General features: G+C 35.5%; 3 protein-coding genes across 5 annotated transcripts; 1 reads left to right on the top strand and 2 right to left on the bottom strand.

Annotated features, from left to right (window-relative positions):
• Positions 1–1082, bottom strand: LOC112788859 (uncharacterized). The gene has a single exon (XM_025830545.3). The coding sequence runs from the start codon at positions 1080–1082 to the stop codon at positions 123–125; it is 960 nt and encodes a 319-aa protein (XP_025686330.1). The 3' UTR covers positions 1–122.
• A 2017-nt stretch (positions 1083–3099) lies between these two features.
• LOC112788847 (thioredoxin-like protein HCF164, chloroplastic) lies at positions 3100–7420 on the top strand. 2 transcript variants are annotated; one of them, XM_025830491.3, is made up of 5 exons: positions 3100–4209; positions 4989–5263; positions 5785–6033; positions 6651–6754; positions 6897–7420. In XM_025830491.3, exons 2-5 carry the CDS (start codon positions 5093–5095, stop codon positions 7177–7179), a joined length of 807 nt encoding a protein of 268 aa, XP_025686276.1. In that variant the 5' UTR covers positions 3100–4209; positions 4989–5092; the 3' UTR covers positions 7180–7420. The 2 variants fall into 2 exon arrangements, with proteins under 2 accessions (XP_025686276.1, XP_025686285.1); XM_025830500.3 differs by having other exon boundaries at positions 3671–4209; positions 4992–5263.
• LOC112788834 (wall-associated receptor kinase-like 14) lies at positions 6897–13652 on the bottom strand. 2 transcript variants are annotated; one of them, XM_025830470.3, is made up of 4 exons: positions 13301–13645; positions 12179–12982; positions 10278–10352; positions 6897–9269 (listed from the first exon to the last, which is right to left on the bottom strand). In XM_025830470.3, exons 2-4 carry the CDS (start codon positions 12921–12923, stop codon positions 8014–8016), a joined length of 2076 nt encoding a protein of 691 aa, XP_025686255.1. In that variant the 5' UTR covers positions 12924–12982; positions 13301–13645; the 3' UTR covers positions 6897–8013. The 2 variants fall into 2 exon arrangements, with proteins under 2 accessions (XP_025686255.1, XP_025686264.1); XM_025830479.3 differs by having other exon boundaries at positions 7859–9269; positions 12179–12979; positions 13301–13652.
• Between the last annotated feature and the right edge of the window lie 1558 nt (positions 13653–15210).

Genomic DNA, 15210 nt, shown 5'->3' with positions numbered 1-15210 from the left:
GACAGAGGAAAATCTATATATCAAAATCTATTATATGTAAATGCTATCTACATTACATTCTAATTACTATCAAAATTTTATCACTCATTGCCCAGCCACACCCTTCAGCATCACCATAAAAGCTATGCAATCTTCGTTCTCTTGCATGCACTCATCTCATCTTCATTTTCCACAGCCATACAGTTATTTAATTTATCAAGATTCCAAGAAACTCGTTTCCTTCCTTTGCAGACACGATTCATCATATTCACACCTAAATCAACACGCTTCTCTTCCTCCCCACCCAATCCACCCATCCTAAACTTCACTTTTCCTCTTCCCTGTGCCAAACCAATCCTGGTATCTTTCTCTTCTTTCCCATTAATCCCATTGATTTGTGATTCGCTTTTATTTTCTTCCAAATTACCACTGAAATGTTCTGCTCCAAGCGAATGTTCCCAGAGTTTCTCACCGAATTTCCTCTCCTTAACCGAAACCTTATGACAATTCTTGTACAACCTTTCCTCGGGAAAATCTGGGAGCCATCTTGGAATATGAAAATCTTGACCTTTTGTTTTATTAGAACATGAGGAGCTAGAATCAGTGATTGATTCTAACTTTGGAATTCCTGAGACATTTTTGGGTAGAATTGGTTTGGAAAAAGGTACTTCATTAGAGTACTTTACAAAGTTCATAATCTCTTTCAAAGCTCCAGACCTTAGTAAGTCATTCTTGTGCATCTCTGAGCCACTGGGAAACCCTTGAACAGAGTACAGATCATGAATGCCATTGATGAGGTCAAATAGATTAGCTTCAGTCCGATTGGAAGTGTTGGCGAAAGAGGCAGCTGTTCTTGCTGTTGCTTCGAGATACTTAATAGCAACATTGGTGAAGTTTTCAAGAGTACCCTGTGTAGATTTTTTATATCCAACTGACTGACAGATCTGAGCAACTGCAGTTCTGGCTATAGCAAATGAGAACTGAGATGGGGTCTCCGCTAATACAACATCTTTTTCTTTTAGATCTCTCTTCAGTTTGCTTTTAGCCCTTTGGGATAGTTTTAATTTGCTTTTTGCAGTGTTGCTGCTTTGCACAGGCTTCATGAGGAACTAATAAAGAGAGCAAAGCAATAAGGAATAGAGAACCCTATACAAAAGCGAGGGTTTAGGATTTATTCCTGGTACCAAATATCTGCACAGAAGCTCCTTTCCTCCTGCTACATAATAGAAGTTATTACACATCAAAATTAATCATTTCTATACAAATATTATATTTTCACAATGCATGGAATGTTTGTAGTTTGGTATATATGCAATTAACCTATCAACAATGTAAAACAAAAGACCAATGACATTGAATGTAATATGCCAATAGCCAATAAAAGTGATGGACAAACAAAATATAGAGAGATGCGGAGAGCAATGGTTGCAGGTTTAAGGTACGCCATACTACTCTTATTCCTCACTATTCCTAATCATTTCTCATTTGTTATTCCTCCCTGTTCCTAATCATTCCCATTTGTTTATAATATCACAGGTTTAAGGTACACCATACTATTTGCATTCCAACATTCGTTTGAAAACAGAAAAGAAAGCTCTCAACAAATAACAGAAAACTTTTTAGTGGTGATAAAAATAAAGGTCTGCTATTGAAGAGGCATGGATGTGGGAGTTAACAAAGCTTGTTGCACCCAATAAAATGCGGCCTTGTTTCTAAGGTTAAAGAATTGAAAGATGAGAAAGAAGTTTCTACTTGCAAAATCATCCTTTTTTTTTAAAGAGTCTTTGTTTTGCATGATTGCATCATCATTAGTACCTGTGCTATAAGTCCCTCTCTTCAATCATATACTTGAGTTTGTAACCAAGGATGAATGTGATTTTGTCTAAGAATTTTGACATTAAACACAATTCTGTAGCGTTAAGATCACAAATAGTTGCCACAGGGTAAAAGAGAACACAATAATGTTGCAAATGATTAAGGGGATGATAGGAAATATTCAAATTTTCAAATTAAAAAAAAAGAGACTTTGGAATATAAACATTTTTGTACCACTAACATTGTTTTTCTGTTATATTACTATATAATAAACCTTTGCATCCAGTGGCTTCTCTGATGTGGATCTTGCTCTTTTTTTCCTTTTTTGCAACACAAAGAATCCGAAACTTAATTTTTATAGAAGGAAAAGTGCTAGAAAACAGAGAAACATACAAAGTGAATGTTAAATTGCTTTAAAAAAGAAGAAAGAAAGAAAGTAATTCCACAAGAGTAGCATTATAACTTCTAAATAGAACATCAAGAAGGGGAATTAATGAAAAAACAAATTGTAACATCTCAAATTAAAAAGGTCTCTAACCACTTACAGTGTTTGGTACCAACTTTTAAGAAACTCAAGAAGAGAGCAATCTTATGCAGTAGTTCTCTTCAGGGTTGAAGAAAAGATAACAAAGCAAACTAGGAACCAATTTTTCCTAAGAAAAGCAGCAATAGAACATGAATATTTACTTGAATCAGTAACATCAGGCCCTAACTAGCACTGGATCATGATAATATAATATTTACTTGCAATGCAGTTGGATTAGAAAGCGTTACAGAACATAACAAAAAGGTAAGAAAGACAATTCAATTGGATTAGATGTATCCAGTATTGATCTTTGAGCAAATTTATCAAGGCACACAAAACAAACACAATAATCACAGAAACAAATAGACTCAAAATGGAAAACAAACACAGCCAAATCAACTCCTAATAACACATAAACACGAACGAAAGTTCTGTCAATTATATATGGCGAGGAAGACAAACATTAGAGAGGAAAGAATTACAATGTGATTGTTGTAAAGTAATAGCGGCGACTCGGCGACCCAAGGGCTTCACTGCTGTTTGAATAAAGTACAAAAAGGGGTTGCTCCGGGTGGACGGTGGTGGTGAAGCTGAGAGTGTTGCGCGGTGGAGAACACAACTTCTACAACAACAGCGGCGGCAGCAACCTCATCGGCGACGACAATACCTGCCTCTAATCCCTTCCTCTTGAGGAATTTTTGTGCTTATTTTGGGGTTATACAAAACCCAACTATTTTTTTTTTTTGGGTTGGGGAAGGGGAAGTTGGGTTTGGCGAAAGTATGTTTTCGTTCCAAGGAAACAATTTAATTTTAAGGGTACTATAGATTAGAGTGGTATAGAAAAAGAATATAATTTTTTTATAGTTATTTTTTATTATTTTATTATTATTTAAAATGTGGTCCTATCTTTATTAATCTCTCTTTCATTCTATTAAAGAAAAAATCTATAAACTTACATCTTTACCATATCATTCACCTCATTTTAATACACTGGGATACAAATTCTTTTTCGCGTGGAAGAGAGAGACGTGTATAGCAAGATGGTGTGAGAAGAGAAGTATTTTACACTATTATGTGTTTTCGATTTTTTTATATTGTTTTGGTTTTTTAAACAAACAATCATAAATTAGACGTGTAAACTAGTTCGTTTTCGGATTGTCCGGTATATGCTAAAAAATGAAAATTCAGGTACAGTTGACTTCACGTAAAGTTGATGGCTAAAAGCCGTTAGATGAAAAATTTAGTCAAATCAATTAAATTATCTAACGACTCTCCGTTATCAACTTCACGATAAACCGATTGCACCTGGTTTCTACCATGCCAAAACAGCGTCGTTTTATTAGCAAAAATGAAAATTTAAAATCCCACGGTTCCACGCTGCTCAGTCTCTCACCCATTCATTCTCAGTTCTCACTTCTCAGTCTCTCACCTATCTCCCACACACCAGAGACTAGAGACCTAAACCGTACCACTCAACCCCACGCCCCCACCTTCTTCATCGCCGAGCTACTCTCTATCTGCGGGAGGGTGTCGTCTCCGTCGGCCTAGCCTCAACCGAGCCTCCACCTTCTCCTCTCGGCGTCGCTCACGTGCACAGAACCCACGGGTCCTTTGTTTTCTCCCGTTCCTCACATCGCTCCTGTCATCCATTTTCCCGCCGGCGCTCTTCGTTTCTCCGTCCCAGTCCTCTTCTCAGCGTAGCGGTGGTTCGTTCTCTCCTCGGAATCTCTCTGTCTTCAAGCGCTCTCTCTCTCCGAGCTCACTCTCTCTCACCGCGAACGTCTCTGCTTGCGCCCAGCCGTCTTCTCCTCGCCGTCACCTTCGTTCTCTCCTCCGCGTCTCTCTCTCTTCAAGTTCTCTCCATCCGAGCTCACTCTCTCTCACCATTGGTAAGCCTTTACTGCTTCTTAGTTAATGTTAATTTTGTTCTGACTTCTGAGTTAATGTTAATTTTCTGATGTAATATTGATTGTTGATTTTTTCTGAGTTATTGTTTTCTGAACTAATTATTGTTCATTGTTGTTAATTTTTCTGAGTTTAGTGTGTTTTCTGAGTTAACAGGGGGTTTAAATCCTTCCTTGAAATTGTTCTCAGGGCTGGCTTAAGATTACACGCATCATGATTCTTGGGGAGTGATGCTTCACCAAGTATCTGTTTATTTTTCTTCAGATTCATTTTTTTTTTCAAAATTTGAAATTTGACATTGGATTTAAGTTTATGCGTAGTTATAGGAACAGAAGTCAAACACAATTAAGATTAGGATGACTTTTCAATGTTTGTTTTCCAAAAACAAAAAGATCATATGCATCATGATTCATGGGCTAGTTTAGTGTGTTTTCTGTTTTCTGAGTTAGTGTGTTTGTCATTATGTTTGAACTTTTTATGAACTTCTAATTATAAATTTTAGATAAGTTATTAGATGAAATTGTGAAGTATGAAATTTTATTAGTATAGAAACCACTGAATTTAAATATTTGAAATTATATATTGCATTTTAAATAATTTTATTTATATTTAATTAAACTGGTTTAACTACAGTTTGATCCTGTTGGACCATTAAACTATTGAACCAGTCACTTGATCGATTCATTGACTGGTTCGGTTCTCTCAACCTTGGTAGAAATAGATTTCAGTCAAATTCACCTTCCTTTTACGCTACTACCACCAGTAGTAGTTGCTTGCAGGTGGTCTCTACCTTGTGCTTCCCTGCTTCCTTGGAGCCTAGTAACCTGCCAAAAGCAACAAGAGGATTTATTTTGTCTTTCTCCCTCAATGGCTTGCTTCTGCCCAAGGCCCATCAGCCTCAACAGGTTTGGACCATCCCCTCAAATCCCTCAACCTCCTCGAATCATTGCAAATCCTCAGCAACGTGTCAAGAGAACCCGGAAATTCATAACCTTAGCTTGCCAAACAAATCCAAACCTCGACGACACCTCTACAAAGGTATTCATTATTTTTACTATTATTTGTTTATCTATTTATTATTATGAACTTCAGTACACTAGGTACTCCCTGCGCAACTTTGTTTGTTGAGTTAAATACCCACAGTGATCTTTGAGATTGGTCACGTGCATTAAAATAGCATTCAATATTCTAATCGTACCAATTACGTGCAGTATGTTAATCCTAACAGCTAAATGAATCACTTGGGCTGAAGTACTAACCATAGTTACATGGACCATATGTAAAATATTTTATACATATGATGTTCCGGTGTGCATATGAATTAGTGTACGCACGAATTGGTACGCAGTATGCTACCTAGTTGATGAATTCATGTTACTATGGTACTAACATGAAGCAGTTTTGTCAATCTCAGAAACATAACTGATATAATTGAGATTTGACTATTTTAATGTCCGCGACCAATACTAAGGTCTAGGGACCAATTTAAGGCTTGCTGTTGAAACTTGCTATTTATCAAAAAGAAAATAATAGAATGCCCTTTAAATTTTTGTTGTTAGGAAAGGTTGGTTGTTGAGCCAAGCAATAGTAAGGGAACGAGTTCCCCCCAAGATGCTGCTGCTCCTTCTTCTTCTTCTTCTTCTTCTTCTTCTTCCCCTCCTGGCCTTCCTGAATTACCGAACAAAGATACTAACAGGAAGATAGCAATTGTTTCTATTTTAGCTGCTTGGGGTCTTTTCTTGTCTTCAAGGTTGGATTTTGGTGTTTCCTTGAAGGATCTCACTGCCCTTGCATTGCCCTATGAAGAGGTTTGATCTCCATTATAGACTATTTGTCTTCTAATTCCAGCAATAAAAAGAATAAAAGTTAAAGTTTAATTGACATCAATTTATTTCTTGAGAGATGGGTAATGACTACTAACAATGTGACACCAATCTTGTTTGAGTTATTCCTTGAAAAAAAATGATCATAATTTTAATTTCTAATTACAGTGAAGAAGGCCAATTTAGTCTCTCAATAATAGGGAGTGTTTAAGTGTGGGGAAAAAATTATTTGAATTTGAAAACACTTAAATGGCTAAATGCCATGGATTTAGAGATCAATTCACTTCCCTTTTCATTTACATGATTAACACTAAGCTTGATTTATAATTCAATTAATTTTTTATTTTAACTCGTTCCAAATGTGCACATGGGGATTCACATAAATTTTTACTTGTTTTGAACAGAACATGGATATATTATAGAGTATAGACTGAAGTCACCTATTTAACTGTCTTTTAGAAACCAAAATAGTAATTTTCTCAAGAATACATAACAAGATAAATTAGCAACTTTGTAAAAGTTTGCAGCTGCCAATGAACTTTCTGTACTCGTATATATACAAACAAATTTTCTTGTATTATTTATACTTTGTTGGGTATCAGGCACTGTCCAATGGAAAGCCCACTGTAGTGGAGTTTTATGCAGATTGGTGTGAAGTATGCCGGGAATTAGCTCCAGATGTGTACAAAGTAGAGCAGCAATACAAGTAATAAGTTCTATTGATGTTGAGCACTTTTATTGTTTTGCTAGTTCGTCAGTAAAAATAGATACATTGCGTAATTTCATAAAATTGTTCAGCTCGTAATTTTTCATGTATACCTATTATTGACTTAGAACCTTGGCATCAGGGATCAAGTGAATTTTGTTATGTTGAATGTGGATAATACCAAGTGGGAGCAAGAGCTTGATGAGTTTGGTGTTGAGGGTATTCCACATTTTGCCTTCCTTGACAAAGATGGAAATGAGGAGGGGAATGTGGTAGGGAGGCTCCCAAGGAAGTACCTGCTCGAAAATGTTGACGCGCTTGCTCGTGGCGAAAATTCAGTGCCACATGCTCGTGTTATGGGACAATATTCGAGTGCTGAAGCAAGAAAGGTGCACCAAGTTGTTGATCCTAGAAGTCATGGCTAAATTTCCCTGGTAAAATACATTCTGTTAATTGTTACTAAGAAACTGCTTCTGAAGAGGCAGTTCATTTCTCTTGTATGCTGGCATTCATGTTCATCACAAGTTTACTGTATCTTGAACATAATTTCCTCAACCGAAATGCCGAATTGTTGGGGCAAATGTTTGTATCCAAGAAAACCATCTAGACTAGATATGTATATACATGATATCTCAGTCTTAATTATATGCTTACATGTTATGTTTAGTAGTTAGTCTATTATAGTTAGTCTTATGATTTATGAGAACAAATTTTGCTATTCTTTATATTACTTAAAAGGTACAAACTTTTAAAAAATAATATTGATGTAAAAATTCATACTAATATTGACTTAATCTGTTATTTTTATAATAAATTAATTCTATTTGTCTTATGATCCGCAAGTTAAAAGTTCAAATTAAAAGACAACGATTAAAAAAGACAATGATCAACCCACCTTAGAAGATGTGAAGTTTTTAATTCAATACCTTAGAAGCAAGTGACACGTCATTAAGACATCAGACAAGTGTTCAAACCAACAATATAGCAAAACCGACTATCTTATCTAACAATTTTCTATTCAAGAGCAAAGAAAATACAAAGAAAGATCAAAGGCGGCTTGGATTTGGATATTTCTATTTTCTAATAAGGATTGCACACAACAACTATTCAAAGTTTGCTTATCCGAAAATTGAAGAATTTCATTGGATATCGTTAGCACAATTCAGAGAGGAAAGGAAACCAAGATCCTAACTGAAATCACACACACAAAAATGGGCTATATCCCACAACTGCAAAGAGAACACAACTATTAACTACTTTCACTGAACTACATTTCCCAACAAGCTATTAGTTGAGGGTGAGCTAGGTCCACTTAACCAAGCAACATGCACAGAAACTGGGGAACTCTCCCTTACCTCTTCCAATGGAACAACACTAAATGCCTCACTCTCTTGTCCCGCTCTCTCAAAATGGACACTATTCATTGACTTCTGGCTTCTGTTTCGAGGCGACGAACAGGCAGACACGGCCGGTGAAGCCATGTAGATGGTTTCTTCCATAGTCGTCCAACCGCTTCGTCTGATATGTTCTAGCTCCTCGGCAACTTCCATCATGGTTGGCCTCATGTCGCTATGAAAAGCCAGGCATCGAAACGCAAGCTCGGCTACTTTGTGAACAGAGTAGAGAGTCCAAGCATCTCTATGTGGTTCAAGGTAGGGATCAATGATCTCATCTACCAATCCACGCCTAATCCTATCAACAGCAAGTGCAGCCAAATTAATCTCGCTACGAGCCCTTGCGAAATCAACCACTTTCATGGCAGTTATTATCTCAACAAGAACCACTCCAAAGCTATACACATCGCTTTTATCAGAAAGATGGAAATTCTGATGGTATTGAGGGTCAACATAGCCAGGTGTCCCCTGCGGCGCCGTCGAGATATGAGAGGTTTCTGTCATGCCAATCCTGGAAAGGCCAAAGTCTGCAACTTTTGATTGGAAGTTATAGTCCAAGAGTATGTTACTGGATTTTATGTCTCTGTGATAAATTGGAGGATCTATTGCAGAGTGGAGATATGCAATGGCGTTGGCGGTTTCAGTTGCAATTGTGAGCCTTACTGTCCAAGAAAGTACTCCACCTCTCTCCCTCTGCAAATGTTGTGATAGAGTTCCATTCGGCATGAACTCGTAAACAAGTATCTGTTCTCCTTCCTCTACGCAGCAGCCGAGGAGGCGGACTAAATTCGGATGACTCACCGAAGATAGTAACTTGATCTCATTCATTACTTGGTCAATACTATTGGTGTCCCTGTATTTGATCTTTTTTATAGCAACCCACTCATCATTGTGAAGGTTTCCAGCATAAACTGTACCAAAAGCCCCAGTTCCCAACCTGTTTTTCTCAGAGAAAAAATCTGTGGCTCTTTCTATTTCCTTGTAAGGGTAGAAAGGGACACTGTTGTTGCCTGCAGCTTCTTGTAATATATGCTTTGCTCGAACTTGTTTTCGCAGCCAATTGGCGCGCCGCCTGGTGAAGTAACATACCAGAGACACAGCTGCAACCAGGAAGGCACCAACTGTGATCACAGAAAGAATCATGCAGAATTGGTTAAAATATTTGATAATGAAAATCTTTTTCGAAAGAGAGAGAAAGAGTGTGACTTTGTAAACAAGGTCAGGAGAAAATTGCAATCCACTATGACTTCCAATTATTAGTGATTCCTTCTCCTTTTTTTTTCAGTTCCTATGTTGATGCAGTGATGGTAGAAAATCCAAATCCAACTTTAGAATGGTTCTTTGTACATAATTGTTTAGAAACTCAAATTGGCATGTAGTTATATGAATCCAAGTCAAGATCGCAATTATGTAATTCACTTACACCCGGTCTAAGTGTACTTTAGACTGTAAATGAATAAAAATAACATGAACAGAGTTAAATCTCAATTTGGCCCCTAAAATTTGGTTTGATATTCAGAATGATCCCACAATTTCGTTGGCCTCAATTAGAACTTCTAAATTTATAATTGTGGCTCTAGCTTGTCCCTGCGATTATCTCCGCTACCGGAATGCTGATCTAGCGCAATTGCATGTCATGGTGGACACTACTTAAACGATGGCGCATTGGTTTCGCGTGCAGATCCTTTGGAAACCACCTAGTGTAATGGTTTTTTTAATGTTTGGCAACTTATGATCCTGGTAGTGGAAAGAAAGAACTGAAACGACGTGATTTCTAACGGGTTTCAGCGCGAAACTAATGCGTCGTCGTTTAAGTAGTGTCCACCGTGTCATACAATTGCATCAAATCAGCATTCTGGTGACGGAGATGGTCGCAGGGGCAAGTTGGAGCCACAATTGCAAATTTAGGATTCTAAATAGGGTCAACGAAATTGTGAGAGTCATTTTGAGTATCAGACTAAGTTTCAGGGGCCAAATTGAGATTTAACTCAACATGAACAAGTTAGAATGGATGAACAAATAGTGTGTATTTTTATTCATTTTAAATTATTTTATGTGCATTTTTGTCTATTTACTGTTGCTTAGGTATGTTCAACATTATATATAGCAGAAGGCTAGTGAGATTCTACCTCCAATAAGGACACCAATTTTGATTCCTTCCCCGCATCTGCCAAACTTCAATCTTGAGCCCTTGCAATAAGAAACTGATGAGAAAACAATACACAGAATTAGAAATGTGAACAAACATATTTTAAAACCTAGAGTTCACTTATTCAAGTAAATCAAGTAGTTAGAACATAGCAATATAGCATAGGTCACTATATGATGCGGCTGAGTTTTACACGTCTTATAGTTTTGTATTCAACGCACATTAAAAAATGTGTACATATTAATCATTATCTATCATTATATTTTATTCACATCTGAACAAAAAAGTCAGGGAGTTCATATCCCACATCTGCCACCCTATGTGCAACTGGATCTGCAGTATCTTCAATGTTCTTTGTTGATTGAGTCAAAGCATATTTTTTACTTGATTTTTTGTTTTCGAATAACTCATGCCACAGTCAATTTGTCAACAATAATAAATAATTAAATAAAATGATAAAATGTGTCGGTGATATGGTGAACTAGTTTATCCCTAACTTCTCCCCCTTATAATAACTACTCATAATAAAACGAAGGTTTATCCTTTAATTAAAGATTAAGTGTATGTATAAAACTAAATCACATATAAAGATAACTAGTTTTGGTGAATGTAGTTTATCAATAATTTCTCCACTTTTGAGTCTGACTACTAATAATAAAATGAAAGTTAAAGGAAAAAGATCAAATCCATCCAACAAGACATGTGCTATACCTAATAGTGATCTATAAATAATGGAGAGGAACAAAATACATGTTGACTTTTGAAGAAGTCTTTCTTTGGCAAGTTACCATTCAAAAGAAGGATCATATTAAACAAAGAAGAAACAAACAGTTGCTTTTGGTTCCATAATCTCTGCAAAATCCAGGGTAAGACCCTAATTAGCTTCAATTTGTTTCTAAATAAATAATCGCCGCACTGGCACACAGAAAGGAGCCATGATTATTCGGTGGTTCCATTCCACCGAAAAATTAAAAATAAAAAAACAATTGAATCTTATGCTTAAGTTTTTTTTTTAATATATCAAACGTCCCACCCCTCTCTTCCTTTCAGGGAAAAAAAAATTTAAAGCTCGCCATTATGGAGCATATAAAGCACACACTAATTTTTATTCCCCAACCAAAACTAAAAGTTAAGAAAAAAATTTAAAAAAGAAAAATTCAAAATTGAAGTGTTCCTGCTTGGTAGGCCAGAGGATAAAGCACCATCCAGTTGCCAAAAACCACTTCATCATTGAAATCCATTAATCGTCGTCGTTATTATTATTATTATTATTATTATTATTATTATTATTATTAAAAGGCCAGAATTTCCATAAAACAATTTATCAGGATGTGCGTCGCAAAATCTAATTTTTAGCATAATGAATAATGTTTATTACTTTAATTTATTTTAATCAAAACTGTAATTATCTTTATATAAAATTAATAGTTAATAATAATTTAATTAAATTATTAACTATTAACTATTAATTAATAAAAATATTTGCATAGTAATTTTTGAATATTTACAAAAAAAATTTTAAAAGCCAACACTTTTATTAAAATTTGACTAGTATTTAACGATAAAAAAAAATAAGTAATCTCATATCATTGGATGTAATCTCATATTGTTAAAAACACTTATAATAACTAATTAATGACTATAAATTACAAAATTTGCTGCCACTAACACTCCTCTATTTACAATTATAAAAAAAAATTGGTGAAAACTCACGTGAAGTCGACTTCACGTGAAATTGATATCTGAAAGTCGTTAGATTAAAATTTAGTCAAATCAGTTAAATTATCTAACGGTTCTCAAATATCAATTTTACGTAAAGTCGACTGCATCTGAGTTTCCACAAAAAAAAATTTCATTAAAAAACAAATTGAGTGGACTAACCTTTCTGGCAACCGATACCGTTGTTGAAGCCATCTCCTCTGAAACCGTCATGGCAGTGGCACCTGAACCCGTTCTTACTTGCTCCAACATTGACCTTATCACAATTCGCATTCTCAGAACAAATCCCACACGACCCTTCAAGCCACCACCCCAACTCAACCACCTGAAACTGCAGCGATACCTCTTTACTCTTATCAAAAGCAAAAGCAGAAAACAACGACCTGCACCCAATTCCTCGCCAATCCGTAACGCTCACAACATCGGCACGTTCCTTTTGATTCCGCGGTTTTGTGAAGCAACTAATGTTTTCACTTCTTCTATCACACCCTTTAATCTCACTCTGGCTCCCAATGAAACTAGCTATTGGGATATTGCAGCCTCCAAGCTCGTGTTCACAGCCTTGTACGAGGAAGCTGTTGTTCCATGTTGGACCATAGTTTTCTCCGAAGAGGGGTTCTATAAAATCCTTTCCCCGGTTGCATTCGGCCGGGAGAGTGATGAATATGCTTTCAGATGTTACGTTCTGGACTTGCAGATTTCCAATTTGGACTCTCTTGTTTCTGTTGGTGGTGGTGCAGTTAAGTTTGATTTCACAATCATCGGAGAAACCAAAAGGGTACGGCAAGGAATATTCTCCGCAACTACGGTTGCAGTTATTGTGGTTCTTGCCTCTTGTTGTGTTGAACAACACCAAGATTGTTGTGAGAAGGAGGAGAATAGAAAGGTTTGTATGGGAATGAAACATTTCTTTATGAAACTTCAAATTGGGGTATGTGGGAATCTTTAATCAATAATATCACCCTTCTGCAAATAAAAAAAAATGGTTAGATAGATAGATAGATTCATACCCTGCACAATTGTACATCCTCATAGGTAGAAAGCTTTGAGCTTCTTTTAAGAAATTAGAAAGAAAACAATATAAGTATGTTTCTGAGCATGAGGTTGAAGGATTAATTGAGAAATTAAAGGCTTGTAATTGATGCAGTTGGGGAGCCATCTATCTCAATAAATGCCCAACAAGCCAGGTGAAAAAAGCTATAAAAGCCTTAAGTTTGTTCCATAAAAAAAAAAAGAAAATGAAAATTTGAACATATGGTTTGTAACTTGTAAAGGTAACCATACCAATAACAACATGTGCATAGCTTCAACGTTGACATTAATGACGCTATAAGTGGGATGATAAGTAGTAGTAATTCACCGAAAAACTTGAAGATCCAGGTTGGTGATATGGATATATATTGTAAATAGAGTTTCGAATATTCATATAGAGAAAGAAGAAGAGAGAGTTGTTTAGCTAAAAGTGAAATTAACAAGAAAATAATAAAACGAAATTGTTGCATAAGAGAAGCATGGCGAGCAGAGCAAATTGAGGTGTTGTTCTGAGAAGGTTCTTTCAAAGTTTAAATTCATGCTCTATGTTCTGTGGCGTCAAGGGGGTTGACCTGTTAACTGGAACGTAAAATACATGTCCTCCTTTCACTTTTTTCTTTTCTTAATTTAATGACAAGTAGTATAGGTATAGCTAGGTGTTTCCTAGCTGTTTGGATCGGTTTTGAGTCAAAAATTTATTCGATTCGAATACCAATTTTATTTGCAATGTGGTTTGGATTGGATATATTATAAAAAAATTGAACACTAATAAAAAATTGAACATATTATAAGTATAATTGTAAATATAATAATAAAATAATAATATTATAGTACATTGTGCGGTTTAAATTGGATTGGATCGGTTATAAAAATTAGATCCGAAATCCGATCCGATCCAACGATTTGCAAAAAATAAAATCCAATCAAATCCGAATTAATGCGGTTTTAATCGATTTTCGATTTGAATTGAATTGAATCAGCGGTTTAATTTGAATCGGTTTAGATTTAAACACCGCTAAGTATAGTCTTATTTTATTTTATTATATTTTAATTTATTTCGCACAGAAAAATGGCCCACCCCCTCAAGCCAAATTGGCTTAACGTAAGGTATGGGAACGAACTGATCAAATTAAAAGTTTCAGATGGGTAATTTCCCGTGTAAAATTGTATAGAAGGAGTGCAAGGCTTTTTTTTAATAAATAAAAAATATTTATTTTTCAGTTTAGATGAAATACAAAATTACAAGTATTTAAGGTTTTGTGTAGTTTACGACAATTTTGCTCAGTCTTATTTTCGTTGGTTATGACAGCAAAATTGTCTAAAATTGTCTCGTAAAACTACTTTACAATTATAGGCTACAAAAAAAGCAATACCAATTCTTAAATCTCAATTGCACAGTCAAGGAGAGCAAAATAAATAATACAAACTTTTCTAGTTAATTCCGCACACTCTAATAGCAAAATTAAGAAAAAAAAACTATCTCGCTACGAAATAAAAAACACAACTAAAACAAGTTAGGTGAAACTCAGTGCAATCAATTTTACGTAAAATTTATAATTGAGAGCCATTAAATAATTTGACTAAATTTTTAGGGCAATGTACTCAAATAAATAAAAGAAGAGAAAACTTTACGTGATTGCAACAATTAGAATTTCCTTACCTGCACGTCCTTTTTTGTTATTATGTAATTAGTGGGAGCTAACCACGCTTTCCTATTTACATGTAAACCGTAGCATGCAATGGCGTTGAACATAAATCGTGGTAGGTCACAACGGTATAGCAATGCAGAAATATACCCAGAAAATCTTATATTTATGAAGAGTTTTTTAAACTCATAAACCCTCCGTAAGCTGCCACGGTTTATGAGGAAAATTATTAATGTTCAACAAATTAAATAGTGATGAGCAGAAGGGTTTTGAAAAAGCTTGAACAGCATTTGATGTCTCGTGAATATCAGAAAATAGAACAGAGAAGGAAAGAGAGAAGCTGACACCATCATGTATCTTGGTTCAGTTGTTTTGTGCAATGCAACCTACATCCAGTCTTCACCACAACAATAGTGGAATTTTCACTATAGTTAAGGTATTACATACACCAATTCTTCAGGATTGACACAATCTTTTACCTCTCAAGTTCTCACCTAACTTGACTTGGCTATATTA

Source organism: Arachis hypogaea, chromosome 1 (genome assembly GCF_003086295.3).
Source record: "Arachis hypogaea cultivar Tifrunner chromosome 1, arahy.Tifrunner.gnm2.J5K5, whole genome shotgun sequence".
Classification (NCBI taxonomy): domain Eukaryota; kingdom Viridiplantae; phylum Streptophyta; class Magnoliopsida; order Fabales; family Fabaceae; genus Arachis; species Arachis hypogaea.
This window is presented reverse-complemented; position numbering and strand designations above follow the sequence as displayed.

Coding starts and splice junctions, on each gene's coding strand:
- LOC112788859 (XM_025830545.3), bottom strand. CDS start 1,082: ATGAAGCCTGTGCAAAGCAGCAACACTGCAAAAAGCAAATTAAAACTA.
- LOC112788847 (XM_025830491.3), top strand. CDS start 5,093: ATGGCTTGCTTCTGCCCAAGGCCCATCAGCCTCAACAGGTTTGGACCA. Junction 6,034..6,650: donor TTGCATTGCCCTATGAAGAG/GTTTGATCTCCA, acceptor GTTGGGTATCAG/GCACTGTCCAATGGAAAGCC. Junction 6,755..6,896: donor AAAGTAGAGCAGCAATACAA/GTAATAAGTTCT, acceptor CCTTGGCATCAG/GGATCAAGTGAATTTTGTTA.
- LOC112788834 (XM_025830479.3), bottom strand. CDS start 12,923: ATGTTTCATTCCCATACAAACCTTTCTATTCTCCTCCTTCTCACAACA. Junction 10,353..12,178: donor CGGTATCGGTTGCCAGAAAG/GTTAGTCCACTC, acceptor TTTTCTCATCAG/TTTCTTATTGCAAGGGCTCA. Junction 9,270..10,277: donor AATTGGTGTCCTTATTGGAG/GTAGAATCTCAC, acceptor CTGTGATCACAG/TTGGTGCCTTCCTGGTTGCA.